This window comes from Serinus canaria, chromosome 6, assembly GCF_022539315.1.
Source record: "Serinus canaria isolate serCan28SL12 chromosome 6, serCan2020, whole genome shotgun sequence".
Taxonomy (NCBI): domain Eukaryota; kingdom Metazoa; phylum Chordata; class Aves; order Passeriformes; family Fringillidae; genus Serinus; species Serinus canaria.
This window is the reverse complement of record NC_066320.1, coordinates 23,901,818-23,928,305: the sequence shown is the minus strand read 5'-3', so window position 1 is coordinate 23,928,305 and position 26,488 is coordinate 23,901,818. Positions and strand designations below refer to the sequence as shown.

The 26,488-nt window shown below is 42.0% G+C and overlaps 1 protein-coding gene across 1 annotated transcript in view; it reads right to left on the bottom strand.

Moving 5' to 3' along the window:
- The window catches only part of SORCS3 (sortilin related VPS10 domain containing receptor 3), a 263,400-nt gene that overhangs the window by 131,365 nt on the left and 105,547 nt on the right, over positions 1-26,488 (bottom strand). Inside the window, exon 3 of the mRNA XM_030241406.2 lies at positions 8,934-9,033. Coding sequence (XP_030097266.2) covers positions 8,934-9,033 — 100 coding nt within the window. The remainder of the gene's footprint in view (positions 1-8,933; positions 9,034-26,488) is intronic.

The following is a 26,488-nucleotide window of genomic DNA, read 5'->3' as shown; positions in this document are numbered from 1 at the left end:
AGCACGTGCCCTGCAGACTCTGCCAATCTAGGCCATTAAAATGAGAATTCACTCAGTAATGCTGAGCTTCTCTATTCTTCACTTTATCAAAGAATGAAATAAAAAGATATCTTGCCACTTATTATTGGGTTTGGGATTGGCAGGGGGTGGGGGGAAGGATTTTCCTCAAAGAGATAAATAAGTCTTGGTGAACCAGCTCTTATCACTGAAGATCAAGGTCAGACCATTATATGGTCTTCAAAAGGACCCACCTGCCCCTCTTCCAAGAGCAGCTCTCCACCCATTCTATTATTTTTCCCTCCTTTTTAATAACAGGATATAGTGACTCACTGTTACTGATTGATTATCCTGCTGTCTGTGAAGCACCATGCCCCTCCTCGTTAATTCAAAACTACCGTATTTTTCATACTTCATAAATTAATATCTTATTGGAGCTGCAGCAGTAAATGAGATGGCCATGTTTCAGAGTGTGGTAAGGAGAATGGAGAAAAGGAAAAAGTCTCATAAAACTGCCCTGTACCAGAACCTGCAGCCGTGTTCACCTTGCTGACAGGCCATGTGGTTAATACAGGCAGCTCTGTACAAGGTGCTGCCTCCTGACAGACCCTCTCCTCCCTCTAACCAAGGCAAGGCACTCTGAAAGCTCACACAGGTCCACTCTGCCCACCTCATGAAAGCAATGCTCATGCTAGGTGACAAAATTGAAACTTAATTTCGTAACTCCCAGTCTGTCCTTAACACCCCCTGTCTAAATTTGAGCAAACTATCTCTGTTTTTCTGACAGACAGCTCTGGGAACTCTACATCTGAATGGAGATGGGACCTCTGCAGTTTTACCCCATTTCTTGTCTTTATGACCTTGTATGCTAAGTCTCCATGACTGGAGCAATACAAGGTGAAGCAGGCAGAGAGGGCAACAGGAGAGAGGGACTGAATGTTAGGAAGGCAGACAAAGCAGCCCTGTCACAGACTTGCACCAGGATGCTGCCAAGCTTACCACTCTTACCTGGTAACTGTCCTTTTGCTCCAAAAATTGTTTGCAATTTGGAATATAGAGGTACCAAGGTGCAAAACACAGGTTAATAATGGTACACAAAGACAACCCTAACTCAAGTTTTATGATATATGAACTTCTTTTCCTTCACAAACACTGAAAGGATGGATTTCATTGTAAATGGCAGTTTCTATTTATACCTATTTTCTAACCCTCTTCCCTTCAGCCCCATTAAATTATGCCATATGGGAGTATTTTGTTAATTATCTCAATTGCATTTATTTTTAGAAACAGCTGATAAACAGTGTGTGTGGTTCAGTGGGTCTGGGGATTTTTTTTTCTGATTATTTTTAAATGTAACTGCTTCTTCAGAGAACTAATTGAAAAAAAACACCAGGAATCCCCAGTTTTCACATTCATGAATTCCAAAGCCTTCCCTGGAGGGCAGCAATCACATTGCCCCTGTTTAAGAAAGGGGAAAACTTTCACTGGGCGTCTCTCATAATTTTGGGTTCCAATTCTGTGTTGTCTGTGATGGAAAATGGTCATCTCCCAGAGCACAGATGTTGCCCAACCTCTGTTTTTCTCTATGACTTATGTGAAGCCAGAAATGGTAAATTTAAAACCTGCAAGCAAACCCACTTTGTTCTTCCTTTAAAGACATGATCCTACAGGTCAGGTTAGGTCAGGTTCCAGTGGGGCATCTGGCCTGCCAGGCCTCACAGTCCCTGACTGCAGAAGGGCAGAAAACTCTCACAAGAGCATCTTCAATACAAAGATACACAAGGAGGCACAATTTCCAAATATATAATAATTTTTCAAAAAAAACAAAACACACACACAAAAGACACAAAAGAAAAAAAAACCCAAACAACTACTAAAGCACCCACCTGGACATACTGAAAAAGATTTAAGAGTATTTATGCCTTTATATCTCAGTGTTTTCAAGGCATTGATCTTGAACCATGTTCAAAACACTAATAAACCAAGTCATCCAGAATCAGGAAACTATATATCTTAGGTAGGAAAGGTCAGAGAAACCTACTTTGAAAATGGCTGAACTTACTGAACTTACTCTGACTTTGCTGAATTCAAAATAGAAAACAGAAAACCCTTCAAAACAAGAAATTCCTAAAGTTCTCTTCCTGAAGTACTACAAAATGTCTGTAATTCAGGATTTCTTTCACACAGTTGCAGGTCACAGTTCTGCAAACATTTACAGAAATGATCTCTTTTCTCAGGTGCCAAATTCAAGCTGAATTAATTGGACAAGTAGAAAGAATCCCATGTACAACAGCTCACAAGACTGCACCTTGTAAATAAAACACATCATGTCACACATCCTCTCACTCTTCCATTGATGTTGTGGATGACCTTGAGGAAATCTTCTTTGCAATGCCAGTAAGTGAAGAAAAATATTACTTCTTCATTCACATTTTATTCCTCTATTTAAATGTTCCATTCTGGAGGCAGAGTGTGACTGTCCCTGAAGTGTATTTACAAGATGGATATGCTGAGGTGTTACCCCCCCCTCGCAGCCACATTTGTACAACCCACTGGAGTGGGCAAACCTGAGCTCAGCTAAGCCAGGCACTGTGTTTCACAGCTTTCCACTCTGCCCACAGCAACCCTGGACTGGGTGACAAGGATTTTGGAGCTCTGAGAAACACAGGATCATACACAGCTCAACAGGTCCAAAGAAGGGTTCACACAGAGAGTTTTACAGCAGCATTTGCAGGTCAGGTAATTTAGTCCCTGTTAATGGCAGCTGCAAAACCAAGGGCCATTTAGTGACTGTATTCCATTAGGCTGAAGGGAAAGATTAGGGATAAAAGACAGTAGAAGGAGCTTCTTCCATCACTCCTGCCCTGTGGCTCTAACTCAGCCCCACTGCTTTTCAGTTAAAAATATGTTCTCAAGATCACATCACCAAGTGCCAGTTTGCAGCATAGACCCTTGATCACGGTGTCAGCACAATGAGGAAAAAGGGTCCAAGGAAATCTTCCATCTTCCTAAAGCCCAAATGGCTTTAGGATATTCCAGAGCTCAGTTCCTCACCAATAGCTTGGGATGCAGTCCAAGAAAAAAGCAGCAGATGATTAATGGGAGCTGTGGCTAAGCATGGCAGCTCAGCTCAGGTTGGGCTAGCAAGCCTCAGGTACATGCTGGAATCTCTGCCTCATCAACCTATCACACGTTTGATGAGTAAGGAGAAAACAAAATGCTATAGAATTCCCTTTGGGAGCATGTGAACTAAGAAATGAAGGCAAAGCCAAAGTAAGTTTGAATCATGGTTTTGCCCTGAGGCTCCAACCACAGCTGAGGAATTCCCTTTGGAGATCCAGAAGGCCAGGACACGTTTTGCTCTCAGTGACTCTCCAAGTGAGCAAGAAGAAATGAAGGGGAGGTCAAAGTGACTTGTGCTCATTTTGGGATCTCCACTTTCTGTAAAGGAATGTGCCACTCCCAAGATTCTAGCTAGTCACCAGTCAGGTAAATTCATTCCTCTGCAGTTACAGTATTACAGACAATTAATTTCTTCCTTCATTAACATGAACAGCAACACAATATTGCTCTCTGCCAGCTCATAAACAGTTGCTGCATTTCAGCCCCAAGAAACTGCACAGACACAAACAAATCTAATTAGATTTATCTTTCAGAAATTCTTACTCTCTAAATACCTCTGAACATTTCTACTGACAGGCCAAGTTCAGAGGCATGGTGCAGCATGACTTTGGCTTTTACAGCTTCAGTGATTTGTGCTGCCCCTCCATTTTGATTCTGTGACAACTAAGAAACTAGCCTGAAAAACCATTTTCCCAAAGCTCTTTAACTGAGCACTGTAACTTTATTTCTGCTTTATTCTGTTTGCAGCTACTGTTCAAACAGCTTAGCTGGAAGGTCTCCCTTTAAATAAAACCTAAAATGCTTCAATTCTGGTATAAGAGAAAAATGGGGGGAGTCCTCACTTCATTCACTGCACCTGGGTGATGCTTCTGTTCAGACAGTCAGCATAAAAGGCTACAGACCTTTTAATTCTTCAAGTCATCACCTGCAACAATGATTGTAATAGCTCAGGGGAAAAGCTAAAAACAACTGCAGCCAACTGAATTGCAAAGCAAATTCATGAAGGAAGGTACTTCTAAGACATCAGAACTGTCACATCAGATCTTAAATGCAATCAGGGCCTCCAGTTTATCCACACCTTATCTGAGCAATACTCTATACAGGAAAATGCGGTTGATTTGTCAGAGTTGTTATTCTCTTCCTATTTCCTCTCTTTCTTTTGCATTCTTTTTAACTCCATCGTCTCCACCTCCACAGTACTCCCAAGGGAAGAGATAAAAGTTTCTTAGTGAAAACTGGGTTTTCAACTAAACAACATCTTCACCAAGAATAAGCACTCTTTACAAAGTGTTTCACAGGAAAAAGTAATACCTAAAATCTATGGTTCAACAATTCCTTGAGATTCAAAGTGGCACCTCCGTGCCTGAAAGGAGCAGTGCTTCAGATATCTGGGACTTCATCTCTCATCTTCTTTCTGCACCCTTTTGGAAGGGCTTTACGTCCCTCTGTGAGGCATCAATTGTAAAATGAACCCTGTTATTGACAACCAAGAAGAAAGCAAATGTTCTCACAATAGGGGATCTTACCCAGCAGACCAACTCATGTTAGAAAATATGGAATCACAGCACTTCAGCTCCAAGCAGTGACATTTTGAAATGCAGCCAGTTAAGCAAAGAATCACAAGCTTAACTTTTTGTGGAAATTATTCAATTTTCTAACAGAATTTTTTCAGCAACCATAAAGAGGGAAGAGAATTGGGATAACAAGAAACTGGAAATTTAAAAAGTCAAGAGAAATGTTCCTATTAAAATAGAAGAGATTTTTCCCTTAGTGTATTGGAAGAAATAAACACTTTTAATTCCCAGACTACTGTGAAAATCTTCCTTTAGTAAAATGTACTAACACCCAAAACACAGCTTTAAATTAAAGGTCAGCAGGGAACTGAGATCCCTGCCCAGCAGAGAGTAAGCAGCTTTTTGTCATATCCCCAAAGACAGACAACCGGCTACAGGGTAAAAAAGCCAAAGCTAAGCATTTTGCTAATTTCAGCTTTTCAGAGCACTCAAACATCTGCTTTTTAAAATTCCATTGATCTCTAAGTAAGGCATACTGCTAAACAAATATGAAAATTTCTCCATTCTTATGTTTACCACAAGTTACCTGCTTGTTGCAATTCATTTGGCAACTGGACAAAGCAGATGCTTCACATGTAGTGTTTCTCTCAGGCCAACACCTGGGTGGGCAGGTGCACTGAAGGGGAAGATGTGCCCTGGAACACACTCTGCCCATTGGAGCATCTTCATGGGTTTGGAAGTGTCAACAATGCAGGGACTTGGCTTCTCACCAGAGCCCAAAACAGGAACTCTCAAAAAGCCAGTCCCCAGGACTTCAGAGCTGTCTGACTGCTAAGGGCAAAGATCTCCTCGAATTGCACAGCAGTAAGGAAAGCTCAATGCAGGTTTTCCTGATCCAACACAAGTGCCTATTGTGCAAGTGAGAGGAGAAACAGCCCAGCCACCTGCAGGAGAGCAGACCCAAGTCTGGCAGTTTCAGCTCCCAGCAGCAGAGGCTTTCCATATACTTGCAAAGCCTTGTGAAATCCCGAACTTGTTACTTCTCAGGGGAAGGGAACTAGCAGTGTGAAGCTCCATGGGAAGATGAAGCAGTCCTGACTCACTGCAGGGAGTGTTTTGGCTACCATGCAGCCAGAGTCTGCAGATTCACAGTGGGCTGCAGAATGCATGGCAGTTCCCTTATGACAGCACCCAAGGTGGCCTCAGATCATCAAGCTGGCCCTGACCACTAGGAATGACAGCTCTCAGGTATCACAGCTGGGAAAAAGAATTCCCAGCAGCTTCCTTTTGTATGTGCATATAATTATTTTGATTTAATATAGCTGCAAATGTCAAATTGCACAAGGGCAAAGTGCATTTTCAAGTACCTTCTATGATTTCCAGGAAATTAATATGCCCCATCTTGGCTCCAAGAGCAGCCATCAGCAGGCTGGGGAGCACCTGGAGCAGGCAGGAGCTCTGGGAGCCAGATCTGCACCACAGCCAAAGCCAACTCAGCTCAGTCTTTGCTCTCTGCCTCGGTTAACTCTGTGCATGAGGAGGGTGGGGTAGATATCACCCAGAAGCAACATGTAAAAGCAACATGTAAAAGCCAGAAACAGCTACAGACTAAATCTGACCTCCAAGAAATAAAGCACAGGTTGCCAAAAAAATTAAAATATTCCCACCAAAGTTTTTTAAAAAAAAGAAATCAGAAACAAAAGGCTTTTCTTTTAAAAGAAGAAGGTAAAATGCCAGCTTTTAAATCCCTGTGCCTCATAACTGAGCCCAGGGTTATGCCACAATTCAGGTAAATGATGTTTATATAACTGGCATTTGGCTGAACACAATTCCTATTTAACAGCTGAAAAGAGGCATTTTGGGTCTTCAAAGAAATCTGACAGGTAATTCCCACTGTAGTTCTGCAGGGTAGCTGAGCAGTAATTATCCTTCTCACTAGTAAATCAATTAGGAATGAATGTATGGAAAGCTTTTCTCCTCCTCCAAGTAAGCGCTAATCCTCTGAGCACTAATGAGCAGACAGGGCCAGCAGCAATGTGCAAACCCATCAGAAATCGACAGGGGCTACCTGGCAGGCAGGCTCCAACCAGTGCCTGGCAGTGAGTGCCTCAGGAGAAAACTCCTTGCCTGGAGAGGTCTGCATGGCTCACGTGTGACACAGGCTCCGTGCAGGTGAGTTATTGCTGGTCCCTCCCTCCCATTTACTGCCTCAAGCCAAGACCTCTTCTGCAGCTCACAAGAGACCCCTGCATCATGCTCAACAAGGCAGCACTTCTGCTGCTGCAGGTGAGCCACAAGGGACCTGGGCTTTTTCTGCTGGGATCCACCTACTGCTTTGTGATTCAGTATTGGCAGCTGTCCTCAGGAGCTCAGCAAAACCATTCTGCTTACTCCCCATGCCACAGGAATAATATTCACCTAGAGAGACTGGGAGAAGACTACAACCCTAGTGCAATTTTTGCAGTGCATAACCTCAAGAATCTGTAAGAGGAGTGATGGACAACAAACCGACACCTGAATTTGACAAATTTCAGATGTTCTGATCCAATGACACCTTGTTCAGACATTTCTCAAGTGCTACATGAGTGCCTGGAATTGCTTTGGTGGTTAACAAGGCAGAGTTCAGACACACCAGCTGTTTAAGCGTGCACAGAAACAGTGCTCATATATTTAGCAGAGGTAGAAAGAATGGAAGCAAGTTGTTCCCACAGCAGCCAGCACTTAAGCTGGTTTCCTTTGAGTTTTCCTTACAGCTTGTCTCTACATTTGATAAGATTTTTCAGAAAGGATGAGAAGGGCACAGATAGGTCTGAAAATCATTTCCTTAGACAGAAAACCAAAAAATTTCTTTTAAATTTCTAATCTCAAATAAGTAAACAGCAGGTAAAGATAGGCCTATATGCCACTATATGATGAAATGTGGGTGGTTTTAATTAAAAAAAAAAGACTCCTAATCTGTAAAGCTCAGTAGCCTGAGAAATTGCTAGAAGATAATAATATATCCTTGTACTCTGATTTGTGAGGGAGTCTTTACACCAGTGACGTAGGATTTGTAACTGAGCATATTGCCTGTGCTTTTGGGTGGGCAGAGTTGCTTTGGAAACAGAATGAAGAATTAACTCTTCATTGCCCCCCATACTGGATAGAGGATGGGTGTGAAGGCCAGGAAAACTCACTACAAAACATCTTAATCTGTTTTGCTCAGGAAAAAAAAAAAAAAAAAAAAAGTCAAGGTAATTGTCACTATAATTCAGCTCCTGCATCAGGAAAAATATAAGCCAACCTGTGGCCCCTGCATTCTTCCTCTTTCCTGTACATCCAAATACACTAAGTAACCAGAGCTATGTCTGCCCTATGGTTGCATACACTGGAATAAACATCAGCTCCAAAACATCTGCACACTGACCAGTGATGGAAAACACAACAGTCATAACAAGAACAGTACCAGTAGCGAGTTACTAGTTTGGAAATCTTTTGATGGAGACAGGATATGGCCAGTTTGGAACTGATCAAGCCAAATATAGAATTTGGGCCTCTACACTGGCCAAGCACAACTTCACTGTCAGCAATTATCTTCGTGCTGCAGCCCTCCCACACTGATTTCTGTGGGTAGCTGAAAGCATCTTTGTCCCACTAGCTCCCCTGAATCAACACAGGCAATAATTTTAAAGCAAAAAGGCACTGAGTAGCAGTTCCTGGGCTGTGCTTGTGTGAGCCAGCTGCAGCCCTAATTGCATCACGTGGGAAGAGTGAGCAGGGGGTTGGAAAGCTGTGACCTCATCTTCTCTCCTACACAACCAAATCAAATTGTAGGTCTTCCACCCACTCTCACAGGCATATTCTGCTTTCAGCCCCCTTACATGATGCAACCAAAGAAAATGTCATTTACATCTTTACCTCCAAATGTGGGGAAAAAGAGTCAAATGCAGAAATAAATGCTTCTTACTCAGTATTTCTAATAATGACACACAAAGCAGGGAGATGCATAATAGCCAAAGCCGGCGTAAGCAAGAAACCCAGAAATATTTGAGTGAACTCTTTAAAGTTGTAACAGTCAGAAGGAAATAAAAGCAACCTTTTTACTTCTCCAGCAAATTCAGAAGGGAATTAAGTCCTTCATCACCATCACAAGTAAAGCAGGATCAGTCCTATGGGATTCCATGGAATTGCACCACTGCAACTGAGAGAGCAAATTAGAGCTCTTGCAAATTACCAACAGATTTCACTTCAGGATCATAATTCCTCTCAGAACGCTGTCATTTTGTTTCTATAGCTACCAGAGCAATGGCTCTCCCTTACCTTCCTCTTGTTAGTGGGACTGACATATAGGTAGCTCAGCACAGTCTTCAGGCCTACTTTGTCATTTAGCTTTTCATAGGTAGTGCCATAGTCTGTTGACCTGGAGAAGAGAGGAGACAAAAAGAGTTTACGTGGTTATTAGACCTCAGGGGAAGGGAGTGGCTGTGTGCACAGATGCTCCAAGTTACAGTTTGACCATTATTATGATTAAAACACAAGACTTTATGTTTCATTAAGGGTGGCCAGCAGAAAAGAGAAGAAAACTTGAGTCCTTAGGGGGAGTGTCTGTCACTGAATTCATTGATTGTACATATCTGGGGAGCTGTGGTGCTCCCATGCAGGTGGACTTTTGGAGTAGTTTCTGCCCTCATGTGCCAGTGTAGGATTGCAAATGGTAACTGCACATAAGAGGACTCTGATTTCAGCAGCACCTTTAGTACAAATTCTCTCTTCAGACAAATCCAACATAAGAATCTAAATTAAACCCAACAACAACAGTTTTATTTAGGTAGGTTGATTTTTGACTTAAGATGAGGATCCAAATGTGGATCAGAATTGTAACAGCTGAACTCATGTCTAGATAAAAATGTGCCTAAATTGGCATCTTGAGTCCTCAGTCACCCCCATCCTACTTTGTGCCAGGCATTTAATTTTTCTGAGTTACAGAGACAGATTCAGGCCCCTACACCAGCAAATCCCACCCAGAGGAGCAGATGATCTGGGGGTGGCATTACCCATTCGTGACTGGGGAAAAGGGCTGCTTCGTCACAGAGGGTTTTCTGTGGTGTCCTCCTCCTCATTTGTGGGCATCCTTGAAACCTCACTGCCCTGCTCGCTTCTCTACTGTTTTCATACTTTGTTTTCCTAACAAACAAGATTTTTCCTACCAGAACAACCCAACAGCCACATCAGTACAGGATCCCACACCAGAAGAGTGCTCAGCACCAGCTGACTTTAGGAGGGAGAGGTGTCAGACCCTGCCTGAAAAGCCCCCCCCACCCCATGCAAACAGTGGGGAGAGCCTGACTCCCAGCCCAACTCAGCTTCTGTCACAGGGACAGAGCAAACACAGCCCTCAGCAGATGGACAAGGAAAGGTCCTCATAAAAAGCCTACCTGGACATATCTAAAATTTTATTAGGATGAGAATCCACGGCCCCTGCCCTCCTCTCTAATAATGCTTTTTACTAGAGAGATCATCAGAGAACATGCAGCAATTCTGTGCCTTTTCCCAGTACTGATCTCCAGTAATTTGGTTTTCTAAGTTCAACAAGCCTCTAGAATTTGCAGCTTCATGGTTCTGCTTGAGACCAATCCTCTACTCCTTTTCTGTCTGGCAGAGAAATGGCCCAAGCCACTTCTGGCATCACAATGAACAGTGGTTGGAGAAACTGAGCAATGCCAGAGCCTGCATCCAGCTCTGTTGCTTTCCTTGCTGCTAGTGGAGCCCAGAGTGACACCAAGGTGACACAAGAGTAACCAAAACCATCCAGCTGGTTTCAGGCTTCCAGGCAGAAGGAATCATGAAGTCAAAAGCTTGCTTTGTTACTGATGTGACTGCAACACATTTCCTTCAGTGCATCATTCAAGGACAATTTCTAAATACTTTGTAAAGTCCTTCTTTCCTTGAGTATGTTGAACCAGCCTTTCTCCTTTGAACAGTCACCAGCCAAGGTGCTTCAAGTCTCAAACAACTTCCTTTGATCTAAAAACAGGCCTAACAGTAGCTCCATTTGCACTTACCACTCCTGTGTACTAATGCATAGTAGTATCACCCAGTAGCCTTCACACATGTACCCCAAAGAATATGATAATAATGTACTGTATTTTCATAGATTTTTCCCATCCTAAGTATTTGAAGCTCTTGTCTCACTAGGTATCAATATCAAACAAAGTCATAATAGCAGGCTTCCCTCTCCAGCCAATCTCGAAACTGAATCAGCTTTATTAATGAAACTGAATAATCCAGGACAATTAATTCCAGTACATGAGTCCTCCTATAAATGCAAATTCAACAGGTCAGGAATGCTCAGGTTACAGCAAGCTCTAAGCAGAGGATAACAGAGGGGCAAGCAGAGGTACTTCCTTGATCTTACCCTTCCAACAGCACTGCTGCTATGAGCGAGCCACTTTTGTGACTACACATGTACCAGCTACCAGGCAGTGAAAGAGATCACTGGTTTCAATCAGCATTAAAAGAGAATACAAATAACAGTTTAATATTCTGAGAGAGCTACTTTGCGTTTGTTCTCTGAGTAATTTTAAGATCTCCCAAAATGCTTTCACACTTCTGAAGATGCAGGCTGGGTGCCCTAATGACTCTTTCTCATTAAACCATTTTCACTCATTGCATTTGCCCTTTAAGCTAGAAAGGAAGTAGGATCATTATTTCGTTAGCTTCTCTGAGGCTTTCTTTATTATCCTGACAGTCTCCACTGGCTTCACAGAAACATCTCAAAGGATATCACAATAATATAGTGTATTTCCATGACACTTTTTCTGGCCAAAAAATCTAAAGCTTTTGTCTAGTGCTAATCCATTCAAACTAACAAAGTCCCAAAAGCCATACTGGGAAATACTATCTCTATTCTAGAGATGAAGAAGCTGAAAGCTTGCATAGGTAATGGATTCTTTTTTCAAAAGCAGGCATCTACAATTAGGCATTTCAGCTTCTGCAATCATATCGTGTAGGGCTCAACTCTACCACCAAATTGCCTAATTAGAAAACAAGCATTAAAAAAAAAAAAAAGTTGTCTGCTAATTTTAGTTACCCAAGCCTGAACATTTAAAGAGATGCAACCCACAGGTGGAACAGAAAAGTTTTGAGTTAGCTTTTAATCTTAACATGAACCCTTCTCCTGTACTAATTACTTCTAATTCCAAATTAACTAGCCATACATCCTTACAGTTGCTTGGCTATACAAGCAGACTGGATACCATATTCTCTCGCATTCCTTTGGTCACAATTTGCTCCCCTTCCAAGCACATTACTAAAGTAGTGGAGGGGAAGAAACGTTGTGGTTATATCACAATGACAAAAGACTCAGTGATGAAAAACACAGTTTCCATGAGTCACACCCAAAAAGCCTGCCCTAATTTTGTTTAGGGTTTTAATGACAATGCAGGACTAGGAACGTTACAGTGATTGCTCCCCTGCACTCAGCACTGATGAGGCCACACCTTGAGTGCTGTGTCCAGTTCTGGGCCTCTCACTCAAGAAAGTCATTGAGGTGCTGGACTGAGTGCAGAGAAAGGCAACGAAGCTGGTGAAGGGTCTGGAGCACAAGCCCTGGGAGGAGTGGCTGAGGGAGCTGGGGTTATTCAGCCTGGTGAAAAGGAGACTCAGGGGTGACCTTATCACTCTCTACAACTGCCTGAAAGGAGGGTGTAGTGAGCTGGGGTCAGCCTCTCCTCCCATATGATAGAAAAGAGGACATGGCCTCATGCTATGTCATGGGAAGGTCAGGCTGGACATCAGGAGGAATTTCTTCACAGAAAGGCTGATTATATATTGGAACAGACTGCCTAGAGGGATGGTGGAGCCAGCACCCCTGGAGGTGTTCTAAGAGAGCTTGGTGTCATGGTGTAGTTGGCAAGGTGGTGTTGGGTCACAGATTGGACTCCTTGGTCTCAAAGGTCTATTCCAACCTAATTGATTCTGTGATGTGGAATGGACTCTGGTCATATATAACCCTTTATGAACTCAGTTCATGAGTTTTGTCCCACATTTCTGTAATAGTATGGGTTTGTCTCTATTTCTGATGATGACCTTGAGGGTCTAGGCTGCATCAGACTTTTGCTCCTCACCAAATTCTGCATATTCCATTTTGAAAGGCAAGGTTTATATTTAGTGTTTTATTGGGATACTGCAAGTTCTCCCATAATTATATTGTGTTTTAAACAGTGGGGGGGAAAAAACCATCTGCTTGATTCCATTGTCCTCCTGTGACAGGCTATGATGTGTTTAAACCATCACTGCAACCTCCCCCAGTGTGGCAGAGCAAGGTGCAAGGGATACACCCAGGCAAAGAAACTTCTCTATAAAAAACCTGGTCAAAGTCAGAGCACACAAGCTAACAAAATCCATCTTGTTCCTCTGAATCTGACCCTGAACTTCTCTGTGAATCCAACCAACTGGCCTGAGCCAGCAGACTTCATATAGTGGAAAGACTTTCTCAGTCACAGATACTTGAGGTAGAGGTGTGGAGAGGCAGGAAGAATGCCATGTGAATGGCTTTTGGAGTTCTCCTCCTCTGTGACACTTTCCATGTCAGGACTCTGTCAGACAGAGAAAGGCAGGTTGGTTTGTTTGAAGTCTCAGCTATTCATCTATGGAGATAGGCTATAAAACCTGTATCAGTCTCTCAGGAGAAAAAGAGCTGCAAATGATGGCACTGAATGACTGGGATGAAAAATCAACCTCTTCCACCAACCCTCCTGTCAGAGAGTTTCTCCTCTGTGCTGTGACACTCTCTCTGTGTGGAGAAGCAGCCATCATCCTTTTGATTTTAGATTTTCAGCCATTTTCTAAGCTTTTTCTAAAGCTGGTGCATTCACCTCCAGCCCAGAGTCCCACTACACAGACCTGCAGCCCCACACTGCAAACTGTATGGAGGCACAGCTCTGCTTCAACGAGCAGAAGAACATCCCAGCTCTCTGTGCACTTCAGAGAGCAACAGGAATGTGCCAGATTAATACTTGCTTCACTTCTGATGGTGAACACTCACTGACTGCTTGCAGCATGCTTGTCTCTCCATACCCCCCAAACAACTTCTTGCTTTTGCTCATTGGCCAATTTTCTCCCAGTTTGGCAGAAAAGCAAAAACCCAAGAGGAGCAAATTTTCTACAAGTTTCATGAAAATCAAGAGCCAGCAAAAGGAGAGCAATTATGAGGGCTCTGAGAAGAGCTGCAGCATAAAAGTAAATCCCATGAAACATGAGAGGAGGCACATCTCTCTGGACATCCAGCTGCAGGGAAACATTCAAACACAGCTCACATATTAATACACTGCAAAGAACTCAACTGCACAACACAGGAACTCAGGCAGCCAGTCTTCCATCACTTGTGAAACATGTTTCCTTCTTTCCCTTCCCCTTTCTCCCCTCCCTGAGATAAAGGCCCTTCTGAAGCTATGACACACAGAAAAGACCCCTCCTGAGTCACAGTCCAGTGAGGCAGTGATCAGAAAGATCCACTGTAACCACTGCAAGGCTCTCTGGTTGACCTGGTCACACACACAGACACTTTTGCTGACAAAATAAAGTAAAATTCAAAACAAACAAACAAACAAAAAAAAAAAACCACAAAAACAAAAAAATCCACACATAACAAAAACCACAAACAAACAAACAAACAAACACCCCACAAATTTAAAAAGCTCAAACAAAACAAAAAGCAACAGACAAAAAAAACCCTGAAAAAACAACCTAAACCAAAAACATCCAACTAAATCATGGCAAAGGACCTTTTAACCCCCCACCCAGGACACCATAGGTACTGTTATCTGATAGCATCAAAAATGACATCAATGGAGGTAACAAAAAAAAAATCTTTTTCTTAGTCCTTCCCTGTCTGGAGCTGACATAAGTCTGGCTGTGGACATTTTATAACAGAAGTGTCCACAGAAGATCTGTGGACCTAAATCTACTCACTAACCAAGGAAGTTCCAGTGTGTGTAGTCTGAATCAGCCAGTTAAGACAGAAAAACATTTGCTGAGAGATTTTTTTTTTTTTACCCAGCCATGAATTTAGTGACTGCAATAAATGTAAAACCAGAATCTTTTACAATTACAAGCAGAAAGAATTGCATCCCTTGTCTCCATCCTACTAAAGGAAACTAAGGGCCACCATGAAAGTCTGGGGAAGTGAACAGAATTCAAGCAAGCTGCTTCCTGCTGTAATGTCCCAGCCTACAGCAATATCCCAGACTTCCTAAATTGAAGATGATGCCTTTGCATGCAAGAGTCATCAGTGGGCTTTTAGTTCCATAAATCTGTCTAATCCCAGAGGGAATCTTCTGGCAACTTCTCTATCACAAGGCAGTAAACACCACAGCTCTGTGCTGTATGGAGAGGCTCCCTTTTGTTTTAACTGCTACCATTTAACAAGTACAAAACCATGGAGCCCCATGCTGCCATTTGTGATTTCACTGATTGTTGTCATATTCTCCACAGATTTTTTTTTTCCTGTCTCAAGACTCCCTGTTGATTCAGCCACTCCTTGTACAAGCTGTTCATGCCTCTGTTCATTCTGTGACTAGTTTTACTAGTCCAATTTCATCTTTTGTCATGGATGCCTCAGGGACCAATCTTTAGAAATCTTCCTGCAATAAAAACCCAGCTATCCAAGTATATCAGCATAGACCCAGAGTATTTAACACAATCCAAATAAAACCACTTTCTGCCACCATACACAAGGTTTTACATTCTCAATGCTTCTGGAACCATAACCCATCAGTTCTAATGGACTTTAGGTTCCATAAAGTTTCAAAAGTATCTAAAACCAGAGATCCCACTGGGGAAAAAGATGCTCAAGCAGATCATAGTTTTAGTAATGTCTCTTGAAAAAAATTCTTTTTTTTTTACTTTTAGTTTGCATGTCATGTAAACAGTAGAATATCCACCTCAATTACTATTATGATCCCAGCACCCTCCCTCCACCCCCTTTTTCTTTTTGATTAATGGTGATTCCCACCACCAAACACTGAAAAAACTTGAAGATGACCTTGCTGATAAATTTCCATCTATAATATAGAGTGGTGACTGGCAAGGAAAAATGAGCTGCCATGATGCAGTAGTCATTGTGATTCACAGTTCAAAATGAAGGTGAGAAAGGGATAACTAGGAACACTGGCTTCCTCTTTATTTTTCTCCTTTTTTTTTCAGATTATTCTCTTTTTTTTTTTTTTTTTTTTTTTGCGTAAAAGATATCCTCTTTTGTTTATTCCATATGAGCCTTTGGGAGGACACTGGATGTCTCCAAGGTTTAACAAAAGGATACAGAATATTCCACCTCTGGATTTATGGCCAGTAAAACACAGGAGTTGCAAATATCAGTCACATTTCTAGTGACTGATTGCTCATCAGCATTTCATTTGATCACAACACACAGGGCAGGGGGCTGTTCACACCAGTCACTTCCTAGCAGAGATGACTACTCAGATGGGCATGAACAGTCTGTGGAGATCCAGATGTTGTGTAATAACCCTACAGGGATGGTGGGGACTAACTTGAAAGCCATATGTTTGCATGGTGCTTGCACCTGTCCTGTAGGAACACCGTGATGCTTTAGATATCCCCAGCAATCACTGACCTCCCAGATCATGACACAGGGTGCCTAACTAGCATTCACCATCAGAAAACAGGGTGTCCTTCCCCAGTCCCTGCTCTTCTCTTCACCTTACCTTCAGATACACCATTTCTGTGGAAAAGCAGAAGTAGTTTCAAATCTAAAATATTCTGTAGAACCAACCAAAGAAGAAAAACCCTCTTTTGAGACATGAAGAGGGAGGGCAAGGGGATTTCAGGAAATAGGCATAATGGTAGAAAAAGTAAGGGATGCTTGGGAAAGCAGAACCAGATAAACCAAAAAAACCACCTTGAGCGCCAGAGTGGCATTTCCTGCTCTGGGACATTTAGAGGCACTATACCTCAGCCACTGTGTGACACACATTTGGCTAAAGGCAGCTCTGAAGCTGCCTCAACATTTTCCATCTACCAAAGAATGGCAAACTCTGCTCTGAAGCAGAAATAAACCCAGCCAAGCTGATGGATCCTAACCCCTGATGGTAGGCTAGAGCCTGTACTATAAAAGCCCATAGTAAAGAATCCTTTCAGAGAACCTGGGAAGCTGATCAGAGCAAGCAGGCTGCAGCTGTAGTGGTTACTCAGCCTTGTTTTATACTCTGCTGCTGAATAATAAGCCCACAATTAGCAGGCACAAAAGCAACAAAGGTTGGTGCCTCCTACTGTGAAACTGAAGTAACTATACTCCTCCATTTGTAAGAGTCCATCTTCTCTCATCCATGGCCATTTATTTAATCTTAAATTCAGCCACCTGCAGACTAGGTATATCTAGCCTGTCCACATTTTCTTTTTGTACCTATAGACAAAAACTGTAAACTAAGAGGATGCTTTATTCACCCTAAAATAGATGAGGATATATTGCTCTTTTAAGGTGTCTTCCACCCTTCAGTGTAAAAAGAGACCAGAGCAACCAATGCACAACTAGCACAAAGCAAAGTGTGTCTCACCATAAATGGGTTAGAAAATTGCCTGCACTGAGCTGGCAGTACAAAGGACAGGGAAGGACCTCAGCCATCCTGAGATCAAAAGTTCATGATTTATTATAATGTTCTAGTGCTCTACATTTTAAATGTTGTTATTCTGTATCTGTATGAGAATTACTACTATAAGCAGGTGCCCAATGGTATCAGGACTCCACTGTGACTTACACAATTTATCACATTACAAAATGAAGAGAGCAGAGATAAGCAGAGAAGCATGATATGGATTTCCCAACAGTTGCTGGCAGCATAAAGAATATAAACAGAGACCTGATAAAATGTGAAATGACTTCTCCTCAAAAGGTGGGATAAGCCCTTCCCTTCATTGCATGCTTGTCCTGTTATACCACTGATGAACTGGCAATCTTTCTGTGGCCAGGAAAGCTGACACCTGCTGGTAGAAATGGTACCTCACAGAACCTCATCAGATGAGATGCAGACACACCCCAAGATGGAGTTCAGCCACCTTGACTCAGGGGCAGCCTGGAGCTTAGAGAGTCTGGCTTTCCAAGGGCCTCTGCTTTTCCTGCTCTGGATGTTTCACTACTGTAAAGTCTATGTAAAAGCATTACTTCTTTACAGCTCTGAAGAACTACACTTCATCATCACTCATTTTCCATTCATACTGTCTATAAGATCTGACATATTTATCATGTTCTTGATTCTGATGTATCCTAATTTTCCAAAGAGCTGTTTTATGCATCCCTGATAAGGCAGCATATTGATTTGATTCCAAGCACTTGACTGACTCAGCAAAGATGGCCTTATCAACACATATTCAAGAAATTTGGTCTAGAGGACACTTTAATAGCCTCAAAGATAAAAGACAGCTTTGATGACAAAGCCTCATTAATTAATCAGATATTAATTAGATAATTAATTAGAAACAAGGCCCTTCCCAGGCCCTTTTCTACTTTTATTACTATAGCTAAAAATGCTTCTCTAACGATTCTCTGAAGTAGCTAATCATTTTAATTTGCATTATTTTATAGCAAAAGGGAGTGCTTTGAATGTAGGATTTTGTGAAGCAGTTCTAGAAGTTCCATTTAACATCTACACTATTCTGGGCATATTTAAACTGGAACTTCCCTTAAATGTGTCTTGAAGAAAATGTCAAGGGGAGACTATGGAACTGCCCCCTCTCTCAGCTCTCTATTTTTGTGGTAGATGTGGATGACAAAAAAATTCCTTCCAACCACTCAGAGAATAAGCACACTCTGGGTTATACAAACCACCCTGAGAGAAGCTCACCATACCCTTCTTAAAGAGGGGCACAGGTGACTCAAATCTCAGTTTCCCATCTGGGGATGCACACGTGTGTCCACTCATGCCTCCTGGGAAGGTGATTTACCAAAACTTGCTTCTGACACTGTCTGCCTGTTTTGGCATCAGAGGTAGGCAGTACTGTGGGGACATTTAGATGAACCTGAGTCATCTCTAAAATAACACAAGGCATGTTAATTTTTTCAAACCATCAGCAAATCTTTGCAAAACTGATGTAATTAAAAAAGAGGACAGTGATAAAGATAGTTTAGTCCAGTTCCTTAGACACAGATATTAAAAATTGCAGACAATTCCAAAACCAACTTTTACAGTCAGCCTGCAACTCCTTCTAGTCCCTACCTCAACTGACCCCTCTCCCACAAGCCTTATGTCTAACCCTACTTGTGACCCACAAAGGCTACTGTCCCCAGCAGCACACCCACACAATCTGAACATAAATACCAAAAAATCCTGCCTGACCTCAGGCAAGGCTCCTCAGCACTCAGTTTCACATTAACTGAGCTTCCTGGGGAAAAACTGACTCTTACTGTTCCCAAAAATAAAAAATCTGAAGCTCATGAGATGCAGCCACCTGAGACAGCTGGGGAGTGGCAATGAAAGAACCTTCTAGACTTAGGAACACATCTTTACCTCCAGTCACAACATGACTGAGAGCCTCTACGTGCTACTTTTCCAGTACTAACAAGACAACACCAGATCCCCAATTAGTTAAAATCAATATGGCCCAATATCATGTACAAGTGAATGATTCATATTGGCAGATTTACACAATTTTACACAATAAAGGCCAGGACCCAGTATATCTGTGTATATCTATAAACATAAAGACTCATAGCAACATTACCAAGAGGATATAATGCATTTTGCAAGCATTTCACAATTTTGCTTCTGTGAGGATTCTGCATTTCTGAAAATCCTCAAAGTTTAAACTTGAGTATATAAGACAAAGCAATAGTGCAAATTCAGTTTTCTAAAGAACAAAACAGAATTTGGAGCCATAAAAGAACACAAGTCTCAGGCTAATATTACTCTTATCAGGTATTTTGTGGTGTTCATATTCTCACCAGAACAGACTTCGGCACAAGTTGTCTTTCAATATGAGAAATAAATATATAAAATATAAAATCAGCACATTCCTGAATCCTTCAAAGCTTATCCATTCCAATTACCATTGAAATATCCATGACAGGGTCTGCAAACCCTCCCAGCCTTTTGGAATAACATTTTTGAGCATCACATAGCAGAGACATCATAATTCACCAGACAGAAGGAGCTTCCAGGCCAGATTATGCAGCTGACAATGCTCTTCTGTAGGCTGCACCACTTGCTCTGCAGGGTGACCTGGTTATACAACTGGCTCCCCAGGCAAGAAGCTAGGGTTGTTCTGAATGCTCCCAAATGACTCTGGCCATTTATATGACATTATATTCTCTCCTAGTTCCTCAGAGTGAAGAATTTTGGGTGAGAAATACAGGGACAGGGATAGAAGTGCAAAAGTGAAAGACAGCTGTCACTCAGCTTCTTGGTTTGTGCAATAGTCAGATCAGCAGCTGCATTACACCTCTCCTAAATCCAGTGCTACACTGCAGGTAAGTATTTCACAGAAGCACTGGTTGAGCATGAGTTTTATTCATTCCCTGAGCATGAGCATTAACAGCCTTGACTCCAGTTACCATGTTTTCAAAATGCAGACACTGGGGTCTAAGCTTGCATCAATACAGACTCTCCAAAAAGGCAAGCTTGCAGTTTACATCAAGTTTAATAAATTCCTGTGATCCATAGGGCAGGGGTCCCTCTCTTCCCCACCAAACGTTTGCCAGTTGTGGGCAGCTCAGAAAGCACACAGCTGATCACTCCCACTCTAGCAATGCCCTAAGACCATCACTGCCTGATATTTTTCAAACCACCACACAGGCATAACTTCACCCCAGAAAAGCCTCCTTTTCCTGTCATCTTTTGCACTCAGCCCACAGAAGCTCATCTAACACAAAACACTTTGCCTCTGGAAGAATAAACCTGTTGGAATCTTTTCAGACAGAAGATCAATACAGTGGGAGCAGCTTGAAAAGTCAATCAGCATCAGCAAGTCCCCCAGGTGATAGCTGAGTGATTATCTTTTTAACGAAGGAATAGTAAACAGAGCACAAGAAAATGCACATCCCCATCAAACCCACGAGGGAGGGTATCTGAGGCTGAGACACAAGGACAGAAAAGGAAGCACTGGAAGAGACCAGTCACCTCTCCAGTTTGATAGGTTGACTCAAGAAATAGTGAGAAAGATCCAACTTAAAACTGCTCAAACTGAGAATTGGCTCCAGTACTACATTGCAGATATTTCCTTTAGGTGTTGAAGGAGGAATAATTTTGTTTAGAACCCGAAACACAAGGATAAATATCCCTATGCCCTTACTCCTAAGTAGTGTGCTAAGAACATTTTTATCCATAAAGGCTTGACTTTTATCTAAATGAATTTTATGAAGGGCTAAGTACCCTGCATATTATCAGTGCAAATAAAAGGAGAAAGCTGTCCATGATCCAAGTCCTTTTCCTAAAACACCATGGATTTACTTTATGTCTTTGGATTTAATCATAGAAAGGCTCAAACACAAACAATCCACCTGCAGTCTCCAAGGTTCACTGAAGAAATAATTCTGTTGTAGTAAAGGCATTGAAATGTATCTTGGGAGACCTGCAGGGTTCCTACTTTGCCACAGGCTTCCTATGGGGTTTTCACAAAGGAGGGCACATTTTGCTGCTGTTCCAACCACCTAGTTTGGAGTATGCCACCTCCCAAAGGTTCATATAGAGGAAGACATTTCAAACTGTAAACGGAGATCCACACTTTCCTGTCCATGGCAGATGGATTGGGCTGTGTGAGGTCCTGCGTCCTGTGCCATGACAGAGCTCAGAGTACATCCATGTAGTTGTCTATCCAAGCATTCAAGTCTATGACTGTATATTTTGGGCCTTTAGCCATGCTTTCCACTTGAACCTGGGTTCCAGTCTAACTCAGGGTATCAGCCTAGGGATCAGCCAACTGTTGTTCGTGTTACTGACAGCACTGTCCACGGACCTATGCCAAAAAACCAAAAAATTAGATCCAAATTCAAAAAACTGTGAAGCATATCTTTAATTGTGCTCTAACCCAGTAGGATTAGAACCCCTGCAAGGTTTCAAAGCAGGGGCACTTAAGTTCTTTCAGTGATGTTATTTAGACCAGGAAAGAAATGGCTTTTTTTTTCTTCATTCTCCTCAACCTGGTACTTCAAAAGCCAATGACAAAATGAAGCATGATATTACACTCCTGGAAGGTACCATTAAGTCCCCCACGAATAATGTCAGCATAAAGGGTTGCCCGTCTTTTAGCAGGTAAATTGCAATAGCCTGTGATTAATTAAGAAATAGTGGCAACTCATCATTGGCCATTTCCTTATCCCTTTTAGCTGTCTTACCAGAAGGCACGTGGTTTGTTTTAACATCAGCTTTAACATTCTGGAAATGAATCTTCCTGCAGGCTGAATAGGAATGCTCTCATAAGAAATCCCCTGCAGTAAACAGGGGTCTGATCAACTACCTGGTGCAGAGGCAGCTCTGCAGACTTGTCTGTGCACTCCTCTGCAGGTTTTACTCTGAGGACAGTGGAGAAAATGAAATATGGGTACAAAAGAGGGAGATTCACATGTTGCCATGATTTCTAGCATGAACATTTGGTCATAGCAGATAGGTCAGTGAGCAGTGCATGGACAACCTGAGCATAAGAACATGCAGGAAAAGTTCATCTCTGCAGTTTATTCCACAGAATCACAGCAGTGATGAGTGCCTAGTGGCTCAGAATGGATGAATTTTCTTCCCCCACCTTTGTCCCTTCAAAGGGTTCCTGTAAGGGCATCTGGACAAGAAACCTGCTGGATTCACAGCACTGCCTTGGGTATGCTGCAGATTGCTCATGTTCTAACATTAGGCCCTCAGCTATTATATGTCCAAAAGCAACTACTCATCCCATCCAAAACTGGAAGCCTCAATAGAGTACAGCGTGTTCCTCAGAACATCCTGCATCATCCACTTTTAAATGAGCACCATAGTGAACCTGCATCACTTAGGCAGTTGAAAATAGAAACTGGTGAGAGGATCTCCCACTACAGGAAATCTACTAATCTTAACCAAGTTTCCCTCAGTTCATTTCCGCCCATCCCTCCATCTCCCAACTCCTCTTTTAACCCCTCTAGTGTGTGCCCATATTAATCACAGTCCATGCAGACAAAAAAACATTCCCCCAGAGTCGAGTTTAGACTCAAATATTTATTTGTCCTTGACTCAGATACAAAAGAATAGGTCTGTGTTAATGAGCTACAATCATGGATCAATAAAGTTCATACTGAGCTTTAAGTGCAGTGATTACCAAAAGAGAACACAGAAAGAGATATAACACCGTGTACATATGCATCATGTACTATTACACAGCTGCTAAGCTTTAAAACAATGTGTTTCTAATAATCAAAGTGGTGTGGTGAAATAGCAGCTGTCTTTTCAAGCCAACTGTAACAGCACATTGAGAGTGCTTTCTAAAGGGGTAATTTCTTTGTCCATACTTTACACAACTGATGGGGAAAATAGAGAAAATGAATAATAACGGGGTTTTGCTACAAGTCATTATTTTGCAAAGATTGCGCTATAATAGCCCTAGTACACAAAATTTTTCATGAATTATTTTTCCTTCCTCTTGGATGAGGGCAAACTATAAACATGAGCTTCTTTAACCCCCACCTTCTCTCTGTCTCTTTTTATTTTTTTTACATCTCATTCTGTCACCACTTATCAGTGTCCCCACAGAAAAAAAAAGGGGAAAATATTAAATGCATTTCCAGGAATTCTATCTCATCCTTAATGACACCATCAATAATTGCTGTCACAAGCTAATATCATAGTTGCAACCTTACAAGGAAGATAAAGAGCTAGGGTTTTTCACACCGAGGTTTCTAGACAGGCTCTAAATGGGATTTTGCTGCATGCTTTAAATGCCTCCTGGATAACTCAGCGGGAACTGAAAACAGGTTGAATCCAGACAAGGGAGTACTAAACCTGGGGTTGTTCCATGAACATCCCAGAATGATGATGGATCCAGAAAGCAGGATGTAAATAAATAAAGAAATGCAGCAAATGCTGTGCTTACAGCAAGGCTTACACCTTTGGACACCAGGATATCCTCAGGCAGATGCTTCTTCATGCATGAAACAGATTCCAGTGATGCCCATTCAGCAGCAGCCAGATGTCCTTTGGTCCCCGTGCCACAGTGCAGGTAAAACCTTGTCATCACAATAGGCACACCATCAAGAGAATTCATTCCGAAGATGCTTTAAAAAATTAAAAATGGAATTCCTCCTAGTTGAAACCTCTGGCTGGTGAGCTGAGCAATGTCCATTCACATATGGGCAGCCTGGGGGCCTTGACACAACCTGCACCCCATGCAGACCTGCCTCACACCAGTAATCTGCAGAGGAGCAGTTTCCTGAGGACTTCTTGTGAACATGCTGAAGGGCAGACACTGGCACATCAAACCAAGAACAGGCCAGTTATTAGAGAGATTCTCTACACTCTGAGTGCATCCAAGCATGTCCCTCAGACTTGAGCAGAGAGGAGGACAGGATTATGACTGTCAGACTGAACTTCAGCTGAGAGGTAGCAACTCCAAAGCTCAGATTATTTGGAGCCACCATGACTTCTCAGGTGACTGAATTATTAATTCCCAAATAGATTTTAGTATACTAATCAATAGAAAACAGAGAAAAGGGGAAAATCACCATTAATTCGCACATTGGAATCTCCATGCAATTAATACTTAGTATGGCATGCTTGCACTTCTCGTTGCAACCCCTGAGAAAACTCCCATCAAGAGCTTTGCCAGACAGTGTTTCATTTCTATATCAGCATTGAAGACATTCCCTCTGCTTTTTCTTACTGCTGGCCAGCAAACACAGTTTAGACCTTCCCTACTGAACAGACTAGTGATGCAGATCCTCTGCCCAACTTGGTTAAAAACCTCACCCTGCTTTTGTTTACTCTATGCCATCAGCCAAATACACCATTCAGTAAGAAGAGCCCAAAAAAGAGTCATTAGTTATAGACTGTAGTGCTTCAGTATCATCAACACACTGTCAGACATAAGTCTCTGAATCCAGCAGAGGGAAATTGGAGTTTAAACTTTTTCTTTCCACGAACCACAATGATTTGTTTTACCTTTTGAAAAAAGGTTAGAAAATTAAAGAAAAAGGCAGAGTTAAGGTGACAGCAAAGTCTACACCATGGATCCCCTCAGTTCCATGCACTGAACGAAAGAGCACAGTTTCAGCAGAGTTTATTATTCTAGAGCTGTTTAGACCCCACCACACGACAGACTGATCCAAGTTCACACCAGTGCAGTCAGCTCCAAGAGTCAGAGCCTCCAGGCAAGAGCACCATCTCAGAAACAAGGAGTGATTTACTCCAGACTGAGAGCTGTAATTTTTTTTTCCAATGTCAGTGTCTCACTCTAAGCAGGACAAAAAAAGCAGATCTTATCATTCCAACATGAAAAGAAGTGGAAGGTACCATACGATAATTTCAGCATAAATAATTGCTTTGTGCCTACTCATGGTTAGATCTTCTGCACTGCATTACCTTCCCCAGACCAGTGTACATGCAATGCAAATCAACTTTTGAGCAGCATTTGTACTACAATAATAGCTTGGAAGAACTTGTTTAATATCAGAAGACTTATTGGAGCAGATGAATGGCTCTGACATGATATCCACGGGATAGAAATTCAATTAAAAACTGCAAGTGGCACAGAAGTGCTAGTTATTGTTCAACATGTACCTTGGGACCTTTGTGGAAATACAGCTATTAGCTGTACTGGTTGAGAAATTCTGGGATTTTTTAATGGCAATCTGTTAGCTTATAGAAAGTTAAATTAATAAAAACACAGAATCACTCTCATGTTACGAGAACAGAGCAAAGCCAAGGACTAGTTGCATATTTTATAATTATGGATTAAGTGCATTATGCCAAGGAAATTAGAGATGTCACAAATATAATAAAAATGAAAGATTGTCTGGCTCTAGTGCTGATGACATGCTGGTTTGACAAGGCATGCTGATTTGCCCATCCTTACCTCCCCAGGATGTTAATAATTATTCCTAATCCTAGCATCTACATTCATGAAGCGATCATCCCTCAGTGGAGATAGACTTGCATGACAAAGTTACCCCCTTGCCTGTTAGCAGCATCCCAAACTCATCTTCTGTCTTGTGGAGTTTGTTTTGGCCTCAAAGAATAAAAAGGATGGAACGTTGTTCTTTGTTGTTTAAGTTAGATGGAGGGCAGACCTCAGTGAAAAATAACTCCCTAACCCATCCAACTTTTGCCAAGTCACAAAGATGAGATAGGCAGGAATCCCTGGATGAAAGTTTGGTTTCCTGACATCATTTCTTACAGTGGACAGACAGCTAAACCCATGTTCTCAAATATGTATTTTTCATGCCTCTCCCGAGGCGAAAACATGAATTCTTAATCTCCCTTTTCACTCCTTTTGTAGGAACATTGTTGTTGCTTATGTATGAGGAAGAACAATTATGAATTCCTTCCTGCAAATGGAATATCAATCCTGGTAAGAATATCCTTTCATGGATGGCAAAGTTTACTGTCACAATGCTATTTTTCCCACCAAGAGCTAGATGTATCATGCCACTCAAAATTAACACCACCTTAACGTTCATCTGCAATAACATATGACAGCTGCCATTTTTTAAAACCCCTAATGGAACTAGGGAACTCAAACTAGTCACTTGGACCTGTCTGGTTTAACAAAACTAGTTCAGGGAACATCTCTCTTGGACTGAACACATCCTAGTTACTGGCAGCAGACATGAGCAGAGTGCAAAGGGAAGTAGTAAATGGTGTGGGTACTCAGCAAGCAGCTCTTCTTCCTCCAGAGAACTAAGGGCTTATTCT